The 18,593-nt window shown below is 40.2% G+C and overlaps 1 protein-coding gene across 1 annotated transcript in view; it reads right to left on the bottom strand.

Moving 5' to 3' along the window:
* Positions 1–18,593, bottom strand: part of syne1a (spectrin repeat containing, nuclear envelope 1a) — a 137,007-nt gene that overhangs the window by 97,123 nt on the left and 21,291 nt on the right. The window contains 16 exon segments of the mRNA XM_030721981.1: positions 613–789; positions 879–1,022; positions 5,437–5,589; positions 5,728–5,892; positions 6,339–6,544; positions 7,799–7,895; positions 8,115–8,283; positions 8,505–8,617; positions 8,785–8,949; positions 10,271–10,408; positions 10,774–10,881; positions 12,024–12,062; positions 12,463–12,575; positions 14,111–14,307; positions 14,405–14,586; positions 15,827–15,919. Coding sequence (XP_030577841.1) covers positions 613–789; positions 879–1,022; positions 5,437–5,589; positions 5,728–5,892; positions 6,339–6,544; positions 7,799–7,895; positions 8,115–8,283; positions 8,505–8,617; positions 8,785–8,949; positions 10,271–10,408; positions 10,774–10,881; positions 12,024–12,062; positions 12,463–12,575; positions 14,111–14,307; positions 14,405–14,586; positions 15,827–15,919 — 2,259 coding nt within the window.

The following is an 18,593-nucleotide window of genomic DNA, read 5'->3' as shown; positions in this document are numbered from 1 at the left end:
CTCCAATTTAGCGAGGCAGGGTACATCCTGGAGAGGTCGTCAGTCTGAGAGACAGTTCACAGTATGAACACAGCATCCTCCGGACAGAGATGAGAAGTAACAAAGTACTTTGTTACTGTACTTAAGTAGAATTTTCAGGCGCCTGTACTTTAATTTTCCTTTTCCTTTTTGTTTCAGCTTTTTACTTTGACCCCCTACATTTTAACACAAATATCTCTACTTTCTACTCCATTTTCAAAAGAGGCTCATTACTTTAATTTTAAGACATTGGAGGTGAGTTATTATTTGCTGTCACCGCGCAGCTTCAAACATCAAACCGATATGAACCTAAATGAAGGGAACAGTAACACTTAATAGACAGTCCCATTGATGTATCCATCACTGCTGCATATTGCACACAACGAGATGAAATAGGCAAAAATATATAATTTATGTATTATTTATAGCACAATACTCAGGGGTAAAAGTGGGCCAGAATGATCTGGAATGGCTTTCAAATGCAGATCACTGCTTCTGGAGTTGGCAGCTTATATTCATAATAACTGTAAGAAACCAGAATAAAAACAAATCTGGTAACCACTTAATGTGAATTTAATGCATTCATTGTCTAACCTGCCACTTGTATTTTTGCTGGGCTTGTGCCTGTGACTCTGGGTCTCTCCCAGCAGAAGTGATGCGACTCGCTCGCTCCAGTGCCTGGTAAAAAGCACTGATGTGTTTCTCCATCTCCTCCAGCAGTGGCAGAAGGACATGACACTCCCTCATCAGGGAGGGACACCGCTCTCTCACCTGAACAGATTTAAAAGACCAGTGACACAGAAAATGACAAAAGGTGTTACTTTACAAAGGTTTTGTGTTTAGCCTTAAGTGAGTCTCACCTTGCTTAGTTGACCTTTGACTGTTGCCATAGTTGCCATGACCCTGTTTGCCTCATCCTGTGACGCATCCTTGGCAAGGAGCTGAGCGCTGCGGGCAGCCAACTTGTACTGCGTCTCCATAGTGACAACCTTTTGCTTGGTATTCTGTGATAAGATGTGCAAGGGTAAAGGGTCATCTTATCCATTTTTAAACTGAATGCACTGCTATCAAAACTGCTTTTGGTAATAAAAATGCTGACATAAAAACAGCAGTGACTTGCAGCTTTTAGTAACACCTTATCAAAAATGTATGAGAGTAAAGCTGTTTAACACATCAACAGAAGCTGTGAAATCTGACTTTACCATAACTCAAACATGTTTTTTCTCAGGCAAAGAAGAGAGAGTGAGCCTCAGGTTATTTTAACCTGAGCTGCCAAAGACCATAGAATAATATGGAGAAAACCCCAACAATCAGACAACCTTCTATGAGTAAGCATTTGGTGACAGTGGGAAGGGAAAACTCCATTTTAACAGGAAGAAACCTCCAGCAGAACCAGGCTCAAGGAGGGGCAGTCATCTGTCATGACCAGTTGGGGTGAGGGGAGGGAGACAGGACAAAAGATGTGCTGTGGAACACAGGGACTAACAATAACTAATGATTAAATGCAGAATAGTGTATAAACACATAGAGAATGAATATAGGTGAGTGAAGTAGAAACATTCAGTGCATCATGGGAAGCCCCCAGCAGCTTAGACCTAATGCAGTGTATCTAAGGGAGGGTTCAGGCTCACCTGATCCAGCCCTAAATATATACAAATTAGCCTGCAGCCTGAGAGCGAAGTGCTCAATTGGGGTGATATGGCACTATGAGGTCTTTAAGATAACACGGGGCCTGATTATTCAATATGTTGCATGTGAGGAGAATTTTTTTAAATTCAATTTTGGATTTAAAAGGGAGCCAATGGAGAGAAGCTGGTATTGGAGAAATATGCTCTATTTTTTCTGGTCCCTGTCAGTACTCTAGCTGCAGCATTTTGGATCGACTCAAGGGATAATGTAAATAGAATTGGTCCTAGCACGGAACCCTGTGGAACTGTCTTGTGCAACATTACCATTAGTAGAAATGCATCTAAAGCAGACCATCTCCTATTGTGCACTACAAGTGAGAAACTTCAGACCATGTCCTAACCTTTTTTTTTTTTTTTTTTTAAACCCCCCCCCATCCCCACAAGACTCTTAGATTCCAAGCATTTCTATTCCTACACATTTACATGCACATTTTAGACTTATATCCATCAATACACGTTCAAATATTTATATATACATGACACAAGAATCATCGAGGGAATACCATAAGATGTAAATTAATGGGTTACTTTGAGGCTAGTCCTAGAGGGTTCATATGTCAGCCTTATCAGTTAAATCTAGAAAGGGTAGACTGTCTATAAAGGGGGCCCAAATCTTCTCAAAGGTTGCCTGACGTCCTCTCACATTATACAGAATCTTTTCAGGTTTGCAATAAGAGATCAGGTAGTCAGCCCATTGTTTTACTGATGGCGACTTTTTCGATTTCCAGTTGATCAGGATGCATTTTTTGGCTGCAGTACTTGCAAGTAGGATAAAGTATCTCTTATAATTTTACACTGATGGAAGCTGTGTCTCCTAGGAACCATATTTTGGGATTCAATTCATGTCCTAACCTAATTGTCCAGAAAAAGTCTGAAATATAGTCATGTGAAAAAGAAAGAAAATTGAAAGAAAAAAAACCAAGATCTACATCTCAGATGCTACAGGTCTCAGTTAGAATGGTAAATTTTACAGTTCATAACAGTAAAATTAGAAAAAAACTTGTCTGGAAGGGCTGCCAGGAGAAAGCCTCTTCTCTCTGAAAAAATGTCCTTTGGTCTGACAAGACCAAATTGAAAGTGTTTTTCCATATTGCACAATGCCATGTTTGGTGAAAGCCAAACACAGTATATCAGCAAACAAAACACCTCACACCAAGTGTCAAGCACAATGGTGGAGGGGTGATGACTTGGACTTACTTTACAACCACAGAAAATGGGCAGCCAAAAGTCACTGATTTAGCCACGACCTCCTCTGTATACCAAAGTATTCTAGAGTCAAATGAGGCCATCTGTCCAAGAGCTAAACCTGAGCCCAAATTGGGTAATGCAACAAGACAACGATCCCAAGCACAGCAGCAAATTTACAACAGAATGACTGAAAAAGATAAGAATAAAAGTGTTTGTGTAGTTTGTCAGTCATCCAGGTCATAGTAGTCTCTGGAGCTTGAAAAAGGGTGACTGGAAACAAAAAGAGGTCCAGTCGCCCTTTATCAAGCTCCAGAGAATAAGAATAAAAGTGTTGCAATGGACCACTCAAAGTTCAATTCGGTTCAATTCAATTTTATTTATATAGTGCCAAATCACAACAAACAGTCGGCTCAAGGCCCTTTGTAATGTAGGTTAAGACCCTACAATAATACAGAAAAAAACCCAACAGTCAAAACGACGCCCTATGAGCAAGCACTTGGCAACAGTGGGAAGGAAAAACTCCCTTTTAACAGGAAGAAACCTCCAGCAGAACCAGGCTCAGGTAGGGGCGGTCATCTGGCGCGACCGGTTGGGGCTGAGGGGAGAGAGAGAGACAGTCCAAACTTCAACCCAACTGAAATGCTATGGTGGAAGCTGTGCATAAACAAATGTCTGCAAACCTCATTTGGGTGAAGGAATGTTGTAAAAAAGAGTGGGCCAAGGTTCCTTTACAACAATGTGAGCAACTGATAAAATAAGAAAATGACTACTTCAAGTTACTGCTGCTAAAGTTGGTTCTATGAGCGTCTGAATCATGGGGTGTACTTAGTTTTTCACAGGACTACACAGTCTACTAAAACTCTCTTTTTCACATGACTGTACGTGGCTTAAGTTTGCAAAGTTTCCCAAAACAGTTGGGAGACGGGCTGCAAATGATTCCTCGAATAATTCAATTATAAAAAATCCTCAACACAAATTTGTTGCTTCAAAGCATCGTTTAAATTCTGCAGTGCTCAGGTGTCTCCATGTAAGCGTTTCACCCACATTAGCATTAAAGTTCTCTCCGTCGCTGCAATGGATTTCCAGTTGGAAAAAACGACCTTTTAACACAGAGAGTATCGTTGCCAATACGTTTTTTCCACACCTTCACTGCTCTCCACACCCATGTGTATGTGTGTGTGTGTGTGTGGTCTGCTCGTTGTGCTGAGAATTTCAGCTGTTAGCTGAGGAACGGATGGCAATCACCACAGTTTGCTAGCAAGCACTGCCATTAGCACTAGCAACCGCGGGGCTCCATCAAATTTTTTTTTTAGGCTTTAATCCCTGCAACTAAAAATAGACCTGCAATAGAAACATATTTAGGAGGGCACGTGTGAATTCAAAGCATTACAACATTAAGCTCATGCAGCCCCAGTTTTCAACAAAAACAATGAAAACTCAACAGCAGCAGTTGTTTTACACGCAGTCTGTCTGCACTCATGTGACAAGCACCGTTATGGACACGGTGAGCTCAGGTGGAACGAAAGGAAACGTTTTTCTTGTGTCCAAAGCAGCAGCGCTTTTTCCTGTAACTACCACTAAAACCTTTACTGGGAAACAGCTGGAGGTCCTTCATCATCCACCTGTTCAGCAAGCAAAGAAAAGAGAACTTTATAGCTGCTCGATCGATCGCTGTTTGTTTCAAAAAGAGAAAAACTGCAGTAAAGCTACGGAAGTTAAAATATGCAAACAAACTGTTAGTAAGACAAAAGTACTTCTTATCCGGTTACTCGATTAATCGATGGAATAATTGACAGAATACTCGATTACTAAAATAATCTACAGTTGTAGCCCTAGTTGGGAGATACAATAATTTAATACATATAGGAATCTATAAGAATGTAAGTAAAACAGTGATCCAATCAGGGCATTAAACGTTAACTATTATGTTCATTTCCAGTTCCATATTTTGATTCCATCAGTTCATCCCCTGCATGAAAGAAACCATTTTAGCTCCCCTCCCCTTCCTCCTCCCTTCACAGCCAGCTTCTTCTGACTGGCTACCTTTTGTAAACAGAAGGTTTAAACAGCAGGTGGGTGGGGCTGTTCAAAAGAGCTGTGATGACCACAGAATGATATTCACTCTCATATCATACAAAACTAAGAGTAGAAAAAACGGAACTCAAGCATTTAGAGCAGTTTGAAGCCTGGGGCTTTTGGCTCACAGGGACTCACATTAATTGCACATACACTGAGTATTTGCAACTTTGGTCTTGCTTAATATTATAATCCACCAACAGCATATATTCATGACAGAAAAAAAGCATATTAGGGCCACTTCAAAGTCAGGCTTGTTATTCACTACCACCAAAAGAAAGAACTGATGGGAAATCATCCCCAAGAGTTGTGATCAGGGTTGGTCTAATGTACAGTATGTATGCAAGTGTAAGTGCCCACTGGACTAAGAAGGCTCTAATAATGTGATGATGTTGCAGTGCCTCTGGCTTACAACACAAGTGCAAAAATACATGTGATAGACAAACTAACAGTCTGCTTTTCTCACCTCCACATCCTGCAGAAAAGCCCTAACATTGAGGAAAGACACTTGAACAGGAGCATTGAGCTTGGCTTCAGCTATGTCCAGCAGCTCTTTCAGGGCCCACACAGCCTTCAAGTGTTCTTTTCTCCACTTCTCCAACTCATCTGAATGGGCATACTACAGCAAAAAAAAAAAAAGCTAATTATACTTTACACTGAGAAATGAAACAAACAGTCGTCACATATGTTTTGACCTAATTCTGTCTTTGTCTGACAGGCAGTATTTTTAGATGTTATTTTTTTTATTATTCATTACTTGTTTGACTTTGAGGAAGAGGTCTCTCCATCGTCCGTTTAAAATGAGTAGCTGCTGCTTGAGATCAAGCGACACTGTCTCGTCACACGTTTCAATAAGAAAATTCCCTGCATCGTTCATGGCTGCATGCTGATCCATCCAGTGGCTGAGATTCCTGAAAAACTCCTGGAAGACAAAGAAATTAAGAGAAACAAAGACTGAGTGTCAAAGAAAGAGATGAAGAAAGCTAATCAAAAAAAAAAAAAAACCAGGAACAAAGAAAGGGATTCAAGGAAAGAAACAAAGGAAGGACAATAAAAAAGTGGGGTAATTAGATGTCTAATCCTTGGCGGGGATGTAAGTCTATGGTAACCATGGCAATGCGACAACAGGAATATCCTCAGCGGCTTGTTGTGAGATCATTTAATACTTGAGTGGAGACTCCTAATAGGCTTCTACATAAAAAACTAAATTCTTCTAAATGGGTTGATTGCTACAATTAAATGTGATTTCAAAGTCCATCAAATAAATGCATGTATGAGAGGGCTTTTAATCTGTTCACAGAAAAATAATACAATATAATATCATAAAAAAATTCAAGACTCAGACAGTATTAAGATCTAATCTCATACTCGTTTTGTATTTTCTGGCTGGCTCAGGGCTTCCTCTGCGTCTTCCAGCCAGGCCTGCAAAGAGGCCACAGTGGAGGTGTATCTCTCCCAGTTGGACAGCACTTCCTCCAGCATGCTCCTCACACTGCGTACTTCCATGGACAGGCTCCTCCACTGAGTCACCACCTCCCGCATGAACCTGCGCACTCCCATCTCGCCTTCATCCACTGGAAGAGAGACATGTAAAGTTTAACAAGAATGACAGCTATGACCTATGACTATTGCTGCTCATAATACCACTTGATAAAGACATTATTCACAGGAGTCATCATAAAAGTGAAGCACTGAAGCAGCTGTTTTGGCGCTACAGTCATACTTGTTATGTTTGTGTGTCTGATGACCTTCTTTGCTTTGTTTCACTTATACTATATTTTAACTGTCTCTTGTGACCACACTTTGGCAAAGGCACAGAACACGTTTTCATAGGAACACTTAATGAAGAGCACACTGGAGCTGAAGGAGCCACATGCCTTTGCAGAAAACTCCCTGACCCCAAAAACTCAATACAGGGAGATGTATCATCTGTGCTTGTGCTACATTGTGAGGTACAAACTCTCTAGTTGTTTCAGTCAAGTATCACAAACTACTGTGTGTGTAAAACAATGACACAAATCAGATAAATGTGACGCTTTAAAATGGAAGACAAAAACATATCAGTACCTTTACCCTTTTCTTTAATTTTCTCATCCAGCCAATCACAAACCGCAGTGCTAACTACAGTACCAGCAGGACCCGCTGCATTTCATTTGTGGGGTCGACCAATCAAACCTCAGATGTCCTGATTTCTCACCATACCTCACTTCTCTGCTCTGCATACCCTAAAGCAATGCAACCCTGAAACCTAATGAAACCAACAAGCTAGCTCAGTTTGCGCCCAGAGACCTGCAGAAGTGGAGCAGCCCCCCAACTTGCAAATGGGGTCGTATTCCCCACTGAGAGCAGAGAGTGGAGGAACCTCATTTAGCTGTAGCCTGCAGACTCTCCTCCTCTATCAAATTGTGAAACCAGTCAGGGGCATACTGAGCTGCTGGCAGGGAAAGCCTCATTGGTTACTGAGTTGTTGAGAGGGGAAATAAAGTTGAGATGCAGTGAACAATTGAGAGATATTTGATGTCAGTAAGAATACACTAGAGGTATACGATCAATTTCAGATTAAAGTTACATTAGAAGGATGAGAGCGCATTTGAAATATGACATAATGATGTTCACAATCAATGGGAAGGCCTGCTTCAATGCATTAAATTTTATGTTGTTCTGACATCATCACGATAAAGCTCTTTTATAGCAGATTACTGTCTGGCTTGAATATTTATAAGCACTTCCCAGAGTTATCAGGAGAATTACTTTATCATGAGAGAGTGATACAATGATAAATCCTTATTTTGTCTATTAGAGTAAATATTACACTTTGAACTACTCACCTGAGCTGTCAGCACTCACATAGGCCTCTGCAGATTGTTTCAGAGACTGGAACAACATTTCATAATTTTCAAAGAAATGTTGCTTCTCCACAAATGACTGAGGACAGAATCCAAAAGAAAATGTTATTACATGTGAAAACGATGAAAAGTCAATAGCATCAGAACAGATACAACGCAAGCAAACTAACCCGGTTATACAGGTGTAATTATTCTTTATCAAGCCATGAGTTTTATGTAATATGCAAAAATCCTTTTCCATACAAATATGTAGATGAACCCGAAAGATTAAACTAAACAAACCAGAGCCTGATCTTACAATATAGTTGTGAAGCATCAGTTCCACAGATTCCTGTTGGCCATATTTGATGATCCAGGACTTTAGCTTAGACTCAGCCAGAGTGAGGAAGGCCTGCATGTGATGCTTGTTCTCCAGAAATTCCATTTTAGCCAAGTGGATGCTAGAAGACGTAGAGATAAAGTTCATCCTAAAAGAAACACAAAGTTCATATGGGAACATCAGACCTACAACTCGACCTTCTCATTCTGCTGCTTTCCCAAAAAGCCTGAATGTGAAACCACACTGACTGAGGCACTAAATTTAATTAAAATAATGGGTTCTTATCAGGAAACATTACTATTCTTTGAAGAAATGTCTCGATTTTTGTATTCTGAGCTTTCAAGACAGACTAGCAGGTGTTTAGTCTACCTCTCAGCCATGTCTTGGAGCTGGTCTGAGGGAACAGGCACTCCATCAACACTTCTGTCTTTATGGATTCTCTGAAAGACCTGCTGGTGACTTTCCAGGCTCTTCAACACATCCTGTGCAAGGCACAGCAAGTAAAGTCATGAAAACAGACAAAAAGATAGGATTAATCTACAATTTCAAAAAATTTGTACAGAGATTTGCCAGCCTCTTTGCTTATGTTCATTCTAATGGTATGTTTGAGTCTCACTCTCTCTTGGTCTATGTATGGCTCTGTACTAACCTTGTGCTGCTCCAGAGCTCTGTGTACAGTGCTGGCTGTGATGTCGTGTGCCTGCTGGATGGTTATCTCCTGTCGCAGAGCTTCCTCAGCCTCATGCAGCCATGCCCCCACTGTGTCCAGAGGAGCTGGCAGAGACCTGTCCAGCTGGAGATGCCAGTCTAGTAACTGAGATGCAGAAATAAAGACAATGCCTCCTTAATTAATTACTTCATTGCACAAATAATTCAAACTTAAAATTTTTGTTTTAAATGGAAGTAGACACTGAATGAGCAGCTCTTTATAAGACACACAAAATGATATTTTCAGAGAAAGAGTCATAAAGCACTGTACACAAAAAAAAATTAAGTGCCATAGTAGCCAAAAAGACACAATAAGACACAATAAAATAAACAGGTAGTTTAAAAAAAATCAATAAAATTGAGATAAATAATGTGTGCGTTTAGTGCTCTATCTGTAAATACAAGAATTTTAAAATGAATCCTAAAATCTGCTATGTAAAGAGTATAAAATGGAAGTGATATGAGCTTGCTTGCTAGAACATGTTAATAGTCTGGCAGCAGCATTTTGTATAGCTTGGAGGTATGAAAGAGATGATTTGTCCAAGCCGGTAAACAGAGCTTTACAGTAATCTAATTGTGATGACACAAATACATTAATAATTTTATCCAGTTCAGCTGAGGAGACCATTTGTAGCAGCTTAGCAGCTGAACAAAAAGAAGCAAGAGCCTGAGTGATTTCAGGATATATTTCAGGTGGAGCTATAATAATAATGGTGTCAGTCTTGTTGGCATTTAAAACAAGGTAATACTAGAGAGCCAATCACTAATCCAGGTTAAACAGTGAACTAGGGTGGACAGCCTATCTAGGTGGTGGGTCTTAAAAGATTCACAGCTGAATGCCATTGGCATAGAAATGATAAGAAATGTCTGATGCCAACTAAAGGAAGCATGTAGAAAGAAAATAATAATGGACCCGGGATTGAACCTTGTGGAACCCCACAGTTTAGGCAGGCAATGTTAGAGGAGAACTTGCTCACCCTAACAGAGAAAATCCCATCAGATAAGAAAGAAGAAAACCAATCTAACCCAAAGCCAGAGATACAAGCCAAAACCTTGAGCTTAAGTAAAATGTTACAGTAAGTGGTATCAAAGGCTGCACTGAGATCAAGTAAAATGACTGCAGAATAATTCCATGTGTCAGAAGCAGGTAATAAAAGATCATTATAGACCTTGAAAAGAGCAGTCTGAGTGCTGCTTTTGAAAGCCAGACTGAAAAGGTTAAAAAAAAATCTGATTTTCAAAGATCTGAACTGACTTTCTACATTTTTTCTAATAATTTTCTAATAAATGTCAAATAGATAAAAATTTACCAATAGAGCTGTACAATTCTGAACAGGAGGTGTGTGTGTGTGTGTGTGTGTGTGGGTGTGTGGGTGGGGGGGGGGGGGGGGGGGGGGGGGGGGGGGGGGGGGTCCTGCTGCTCTCACCCTTTTGGAAACTCTTTCCCAGGCCTGTTTGACCAAAGCCTGATCCACAGTCAACATCCCGTCCCTCTGAGTAGACTGTAAAGCTCCCTCCACCTGCTTTCTCTTCATTTCCAACTGGACGCGCAGACTCTTGAAAAGCTGAAAAGCAAAAATAAGTGATTCACAACTCTTTATCCTCAAGAAAAGGATGATAATAATTGTTCTTTCACAGGTCATCCCCTTTTCCCATTTGCATCTTATCAGACCCTCATATCTCTCTTTAAAAACTGTCCCTCTGTCTGGCTTCAGATTCTCAGAGCTATGCAAAGACAATGAGGATATCCCACATGCTGCTGAATATGGAATGTATCCCGAGGCTTGGTGGAATAAGCCAGATTGACTGAAAATATGACGGCTGCTGCCTGATCCCCACAGTGTAATGCCACTGATTAAGCTAATAATAGGAGCGTCTGTGCCCAGTGTGCCCAGTTTAAACACACCCAGCCACACACACTCACACTAACCTGGTACTGCTGAGCAAGACTGCCATCAGTCCCCTGAGCCTGTATTGCGTCTCTCTCCAGCTGGTCGAGCCACATCCTGAGCTCCCTCAGGCTCTTTCGCTGCTCTCTCTAGGTGGCCGGGATCATGGAGGGGTGGGAGAGTGAGCGAGGAGGTCGGGAAGTAAAAGACAGGAGGAGGGTGCGCCACAATAAGAGGGTGGAAAAAGAAGACAGAGTGGAAAAAGTGATTGACCAGGATGAAAAGAGGAAAGAAGGTAAAAGAAAGCAGAGCATGCACGGTTAAACATGTGTATCCCTAATCCTCTGTGTCTCCCTGCAGGACAAAACGTCAAAAACCCACAGCTGCCAAAAACACTCAGCTTAAACAGGGGACTTTGTCTAAGACCCCCTATGAACATTTCATTGGATTTTAAATAAGCATGACGATAATACTATGCTGCTGAAACGCTTGAGAGCAGTTTGAGAGCTGTTCAGTCTGAATCTATTCAGTTTTATCACTTCACTCTGGCTCCTGTAGGAAGCCCCAACTTTATTCTTTATGACAGCTCAAAACTTGGAAGTAGATTAAGTTAATTCTAAAACGAAACACTCTGTCATATTTTACTCACCATCATTTCCCTAAATATTTTATAACCAAGTGTTTCAGCTTCTGTTTATTTTATAAATTCACACTTTGCTACAGCTGCTTAATCTTCAGTGCAAAAATCAGCATGTAAGTAAGAGCAAAAAGCCCTATCAGTGTAATAAAAAAACGAAACACGGTGTGACATACAGTGTACATCTGGACACAGCAAACCCTAAAAAAGGCCAACCTCTATTCATGAGCTTTCCATCAAATGTGCTGTATCAGTGCACACTGCCAATGCCAGAGGCCTTCATTGTCATGCTAATGGGACTGAGAGCCAAAGCATTAGATGGTAACGTTCATAAATGGTAATATCACATCTTATTATATTGGACTTCCTTCTGTTATCGTGGCTCAGAAACCCGGCGGCCCGAATATCACATCAGGTTAGATAAAGAGCCAATATTAGGATATAGGCTTTATTTTGACATGAAAAATCAATGTTTAATCCCATCATTACAAAGTACACTAGGCACTGATACAGCAATCCAACAGAGGAAGCAGGAAAATATGCATTAATCAGATTTATATGGAAACCATGAATGATCATGTGGGGTAATTGCACTGAGTTGGAGGAAATTATCGAAAACTCTCCCCTGGGAACTGAAGTGCCTAAATAACCTACCTCCAACATTTCCTCTATTTCCCGAGGAGCAAGATCATGCTGCAGAACAGAGTCCAGCACAACAACAACCACAGGAAAGCAGTCACAAAAACACCAGAGAAGAAGACAAAGAACGACACAAAGAGAGAAAGATGTACAAAAAACAATGACAGAACAAACAAGACACTGCCGCAGCTTGTTAGAACCTACTTTAAAAAGTAGATAGCCACGACTCACTACATAAGAGCTTTTAACTAAACTGTGAATCAATTATATATAACATCAGCTGTACACACATTTAAATTCAGCACTAAACAAAGACAAAATATAATCTATCACTTATATCTATCTATATATTTATACAAATGACAACATTTTAAGAGAAAGACAAACATTCACAATGCAGAAAGAGAGAAGACGAGCACAATGATAGGCTATCGAGACTGAGACAGCTGGTTACCTCTACTTGTAGCTGTCCCTCGGAGCCGCTCTGCTTTCGGTCTGGAAGATGCTTCAGGAATTGGGCTACATATGTCATAACAGACTTCTCATCTGGCTTTTCTACATCGACATCTGAGACGGGAACCAAATGAATAAAATCAGAAGTCAAATAAGCTGGCTGGCTGTAAATTCTTCAACAGTTTTTTTTTTTTTTTCACAGAGAAGAAAAGATAGCAGCCGCTGATAAGAATTGGCTTGACTGAAGGAGACAAGCAGGCATCTTAAAGAAAATCAATCTTCAGCATTTCAGATCAGTGTCCAAGTTTTGTTTGGAGATTTCACCATGCTGAATCTCATGGCCTAATGCACCTTAATTATACTGATGTCAAGCATGATTTGTTAGAGTTCATTCTGAAGGGCAGGCATGAAGGGGAGCAGATGGTGTCTGGCAGTGAAAGTGAGATGCACATCTGATGAAGGCATGGACCCGGTATTGTACAGTATTTCTGTTTTCTAAAACACGCCTTACAAACACTTCCCACAGTATTCATGTTGTATGACACCCTGTGGTACCACACAGTCCGTGTGACTGATACTGTACCATAGATTTAACATGGGATGTACAGAGTGTTTGCTTTTGGTTGGAGCAAATGTTTTAGCCGTGTCACGTTTGTAGACCACAGAGCAGAAAGTTAAAGCTATGATATTAAAAACCGAAGCTTGTGAGTTAACCACAATAAAGGTCTCATCTCATCTTTGAAATGACTTATTACTGCAGAAGGATACAGTTTGCTGTCTAGACTCGGAGCTCATCACTTCAATCAAATATGTTGCATACAGAAATCTGCCATGGTCACTGGTCTGTTCTCAGAGTTTTTGTGTATTTTGGAATTTTATCCTAAATAATTCTTATTATTAGGCTTTCTCTGTTTAGCTCTTAGCTTCAGGATTATCTAAATCTTTGTTTTCATATATTACCTTAGTCGTTTGAGTCTTTGGTTCTTAGTTCCAGTTTATGATCGTATTAGTTTGTTTGTTCCCTCAGTGTTTCCTGTCTCATCCTCCTGTAACCCCCTAGATGTCTCTGCATCTCCCTATTGTTTGTCACTTCCTGTTTTGATTTGGTAGTTAACTGTCTTGGGTCTAGTTTTACTTCCCTTCTGCTGTCTTGTCATCTTGATTTAATTGAGCTGTGTCTTGTTATCTTTCTGTTTCTACTTTTACTGACTACCCTCGTGTGTATAAATAGTCCTGCCCTGCTTCTTAGTTTTTGTCATAGCATCTGTTTAGCATCTGGTACTGGTGGATGCTGGGGTGGTGGAGGGGTTGAAACAACAGGCAGTATTGTGGGCAGCAAAATGACTCACATGTTAGAGGGAGAAACAGGACATTTTCAGCTTAAATAGAACCCCCAAATTTGTAATGTGTTTGGGGTATATGTAAGCCTATAATACACCAGTGACTGCCTGCCTCTTCACTGCATTAATTTATATTTTGTGCCAATGTAATGACATAAAACAATATTATTTCTAAGACAATACATCAGAATAAAAAATACAGATTCATCATGCCATGTTGTTGTAGGTTTTTTGTTTACTCTGCTCAGTTTGCTTTGTATGAACTTAATGACAGAATCACTCAGAAATGCTACTGGAAATGTTATTTACCCTCTGGCTCAAGAAGCTGTGGAATGCCCAACTCAGTCTCAGCCAATAAGAAAGCTTCTTGCAGATTTTCCCGATTGGGCCTCCTCCATACTCGCTCTATGTCAACAAGATTTGGCCGCAGGGCATTGATAACTGCAAAGAATGCTAAACCAGTGCGCCAGCTGGGCCCAAAGTCCCTCACCTCAAGCCCCAGACTTCTAGAAAGGACAGAAAAATACAAGGTCACAGCACACAAAAAACAAAACATAACCTACAACCTGCAGCAACACTTGACCATCAAATGAGCCTTCGTACTTGGTGGCGGTCTGCTGGACCCATCTCAGTAATGCCTTTCTGGCTCCACCCTGCAGAGGAGGGAGAGTCTTCTTTTTGACAGGTGGGCTGGTGGTTTCAGTGCTGCTGGTGGAGCTGTCCAGTGAGGAGGTGCTGCTGGACATGGTATGGAGTGCTGGTAGGCTACTGGTTAACTCCTCAATCTGTAAGGAACAGAATCCCAGGTAAAGTCAGGCTTAACCACAGTTACTGATGCAGCTACTAAATTTTATCTTGTTAGGTTTTCTTATGTTTACAGTGCTCTTTAGAACATGTAATATATCTGTAATACATCACCTCCAGGCTGGAGGATTTAAGACTTTAAAGTCTATTTTAAAGCCAGTTTAAATAAAACTTTACACCTAGTTGATAAGAATTTTTTTACTTCCTTCTCTTCTGAAAGTTTGAAGTACTAGAAGTTTACCTTAGACTTGTTAAAAAGCAACAAATTTTCAAAACCTCAAATCTGGATTTGTATATTCTCTTCAAAAAAAAAAAATATTTAAAGAAATCATGCATCCTATACATCACAGGGATTAAAGATGGAAAAAATCATCAACTCTCACCCAAGAGAAAACAGCTCTATAGAATGTTTTATCCTAATAGCCTAATCCAGAAACAACGTCTGCAAATTAGCAGTGGCTATAAGTCCTATATACTGTACATCAGCTGCATTTTACCTGAACATGATGTTTACCTGTGTCGTCACTGTTAAATAAATAAAATATAATATATACAAATAGTTTTTAGAACCAAATAATTATTAATCTGTAGGTATAGAGTCAGCTGATGTATTTAAGAAAGCATGTAAATTATTATATTGGGACAACAGTGTCATAATGTCAAATCAGGCCTGCACATGATCTACAGTTTCTGCTCTCTACAGTCAGCAGGCTACTCACAACTCAGAAAATCCATAAATAAAACAAATCAATATGTCAGTAAGTGAAAGACTTCATTTTCCAGTGTAGTACATTTCCTTTATTGAATATCCTCATGTCTGATGGAATAGCAGGCATTGATATGTGCTGGTGCTGCTAAGAGAGTGGAGTATTAAGTTCTGGTTTGAGCTCTGCATGTCTGAAATGCCTGAGGTGGACACCGCTCATTTTGAGTGCAGATACTTTAAAAGATTGACTTTTCCATTTAAACGTCTCGTTATTTCAAATTACTCAGCTTTTATCTCACTTGAAAAAGATATATTTAAAGCCTTCTGCTCTCCCTGCAGACGGTATATTCTTATCCATATTAGCTGTCTGCTTGAGGTTCTTGCGGCAAGCCAGTGATAATGTTCATGTCAGGATTTTATGCCATCTCAATTCTTCTTGCCATCACTTCTCAAAAAAACTGCTGAATTATGTGCATTGAATTTGATGATCTAATGACACTGGTGCAAAAAGTTACCTGGAAATAGAGAATGATGGTCCACACCAACCCCAGGACAATAGATGGCCGTCCATCCACAATGTCTGTTGAGTTGATGTTCACCAACTTAATCTGTGAAAACACAGACTATTCTATAACTTGTCGCTATAACCCCATAAGAACATGAACAATATAAAGTATAATGTATATGCACTGCCCAGAAAAAAAAAAAAAAAATCACCACCTGGATTTAACTAAGCAAAAAGGTGAGTGGCTTCCATTGGATAATTACTGCAGTGTAACTGATGCAGTGAGTCACTTCTCATTTATTAAACAACCATGTCCTGTGGTCGTGGAAAAGATGTTACTCTGGGTCAAATATTTCGCTTGCATCAAGCAACAACAACAACAACAAAAAAAAAAACTACTAAAATTGGGTGAAGAACAGTCCAACACATGACTGGTGGTTGCTGGAAAAAATCTTGAGTGATTATGATTAGAAATCATTTAAATGTTTGGTGAAATCAAATCATAACAAATTAACAGCAGATTTCACAGCTATGTTTAACAGTGAAAGAAAAGAACATTTTGTAATTACATTTACATAATGTAAAGGGAAGTCAAGGGACTAGGACTAAACAGCCATGTAGCCTTAAGAAAACTACTTATAAGTACATTTATTTTGCCAGGGAGTATAAAGATTGCAGTCTAGAGTCGTGGAAAAGGTGTTATCATCTGGAGTTGCTTCAGTTGGTCAGGCTCAGCAGTGTTATGTCCCCCAAAAAATGAAGTCAGCTAAAAAAACTTCATGATCAGATTTTTCCATCAATGGATTTTCTTTGTCCCTGATGGCACGGGTATATTCCAAGATCACAATGCCAGCATTCAACAGACTAAAATTGTGAAAGAGTGGCTCAGGGAGCGTGAGGCATCATTTTCACACATGGCTTGGCCACTACAGACTCCAGACCTCAACCCCAGTGAGAAACTTTGGGATGTGCTGGAGAAGACTTTATGCAGCAATCTGACTCTCCCATCATCAATACAAGATGTTGGCAGGTGAAAATAAATATTATGATATTGCATAAGATTACTGAGACAATGCCCCAGCAAATGTATGCTGTCATCAAAGCTAAAGCAGTCCAATGAATTAACAGAATGTGTGACCATTTTTAAGCCAGGCAGTTTATGTTTTATATTTCCAATTACAAATAGTCCTAGTGAGATTTTTTTAAAAAGCTGCACAAATATAACTACACACTACAAACAAGTGAACTCAACATCCAGAACATGTGAAATAACAAATCAAGGATAGTTTCAAACCAATTTCAGTGCATCTTTAAGGTAAATCATATATAATCCTCAGCACTACTGCATGCAGTTGTTTCTGACGCACTGAACAAGACAGTGGAGCAATGTTATGAATACTGACCGGAGATCCTCTGTACGCAGACTGGAGGCAGATGGAGGAGGGACGGGGAGAGAAGGAGGGAGAAAAAGATAATTTATAAGTACTGCAGATGATTGAAAGCCAATGCCTGATTGACTGTGAAAAGGCAGATACTGTAGCATCTCTGAGGTGAGATAACTTGAGTGGTTGGCTGAGAGTAGAGATCTATCACCACTACACAGGCAACAGGGATTATATCCAGCAGAGATGGACAGAGAGAAAGCGAGAGAGGAGCCGAGTGGAGCAAGAAACGGGAGAGAGAGGGGGGGCTGTATCTTGTGATATGATGAAGTATTGTATATTATCACATAGAGGGTTGTATTACTGAGGCGCTGCAGCACAACAGGTCATCTAATGGTAATACCTGCCACTCCGTACATGTGAACAAGCATGAAAGGAGAGATTGAGGGCAGGCGAGGGCAGCGTCGGGAACCCTGGAATAGTGACTGATAAGAACATATGCAATGCATGGTGTTACATTACAAAACACAGCAGGTTATCCTGGCAAATCAAACAGCAATGGAAGGCTGAAGTGGTTTTAATAGAGGTGTCATGTGACCACACCAAAAACACACCAGCAAAAAAGACCAGAGGTAAGCATATAGTAGTGGTTGTGTTTGTTTGAACAGATTATAGTCAAGTCAGTGAAAAGTACTTGCAAACCAAATAAAATATTCACTCGCTAGTTCCAGCCTATCAAATGTGAGCATTTGCTTTTCTTTTCTGTAAAGTAGTCGGGTGAATATCTGCGGTTTTTACGCCAACGTTGAAAACAAGACATCTGAAGAAATCACCACGGGCTCTTGGAAATTTTTCCCTCATTTTACAGATTGCCACAGTCCCAACTTTTTTGAAACATGTTGCTGGCATCGAAATCAAAATGAGCATGTAGTTTTCAGAAAAACAATGACAACAAAAGAAACTGTTTCAACATTTCAACAATATGTTGATCTTTATGCTATTATTAAACCTCTGAGGTGATGACCTCAAACCCTCATCCTAACCAACTCGATGTAGGGGAGTGATACACTGATTTACGCAGCTGACTCAGGGTCTCCTGGGTGCTGTACTGTCAGTTACAACCTACATAACAATTTCAGGATCTGGCAACAGGGGAATATGGACACCCAACCCAGTCATCTTCCCTGACCATAACCACAGTTTTGATGGCCTAACCCTAACCAGAGGCTTTATTAACCAATCCCAACCCTAACCACAGGATCTGAGTGCCTAATCTTAACCATGTGGATTCATCTGCTGCACCCAAGCCAGAGATGCTTCTGGAGCTGCCCCAGGATAGTTACAGTCAAGTACTGAGCTCCAACCAGACAAATACATTAAAAATGAATCAAAATC

Source organism: Archocentrus centrarchus, chromosome 24 (genome assembly GCF_007364275.1).
Source record: "Archocentrus centrarchus isolate MPI-CPG fArcCen1 chromosome 24, fArcCen1, whole genome shotgun sequence".
In the NCBI taxonomy this organism is placed as follows: Eukaryota; Metazoa; Chordata; class Actinopteri; order Cichliformes; family Cichlidae; genus Archocentrus; species Archocentrus centrarchus.
The sequence above is the reverse complement of the archived record's forward strand: the minus strand, read 5'-3'. Positions and strand labels throughout refer to the sequence as shown.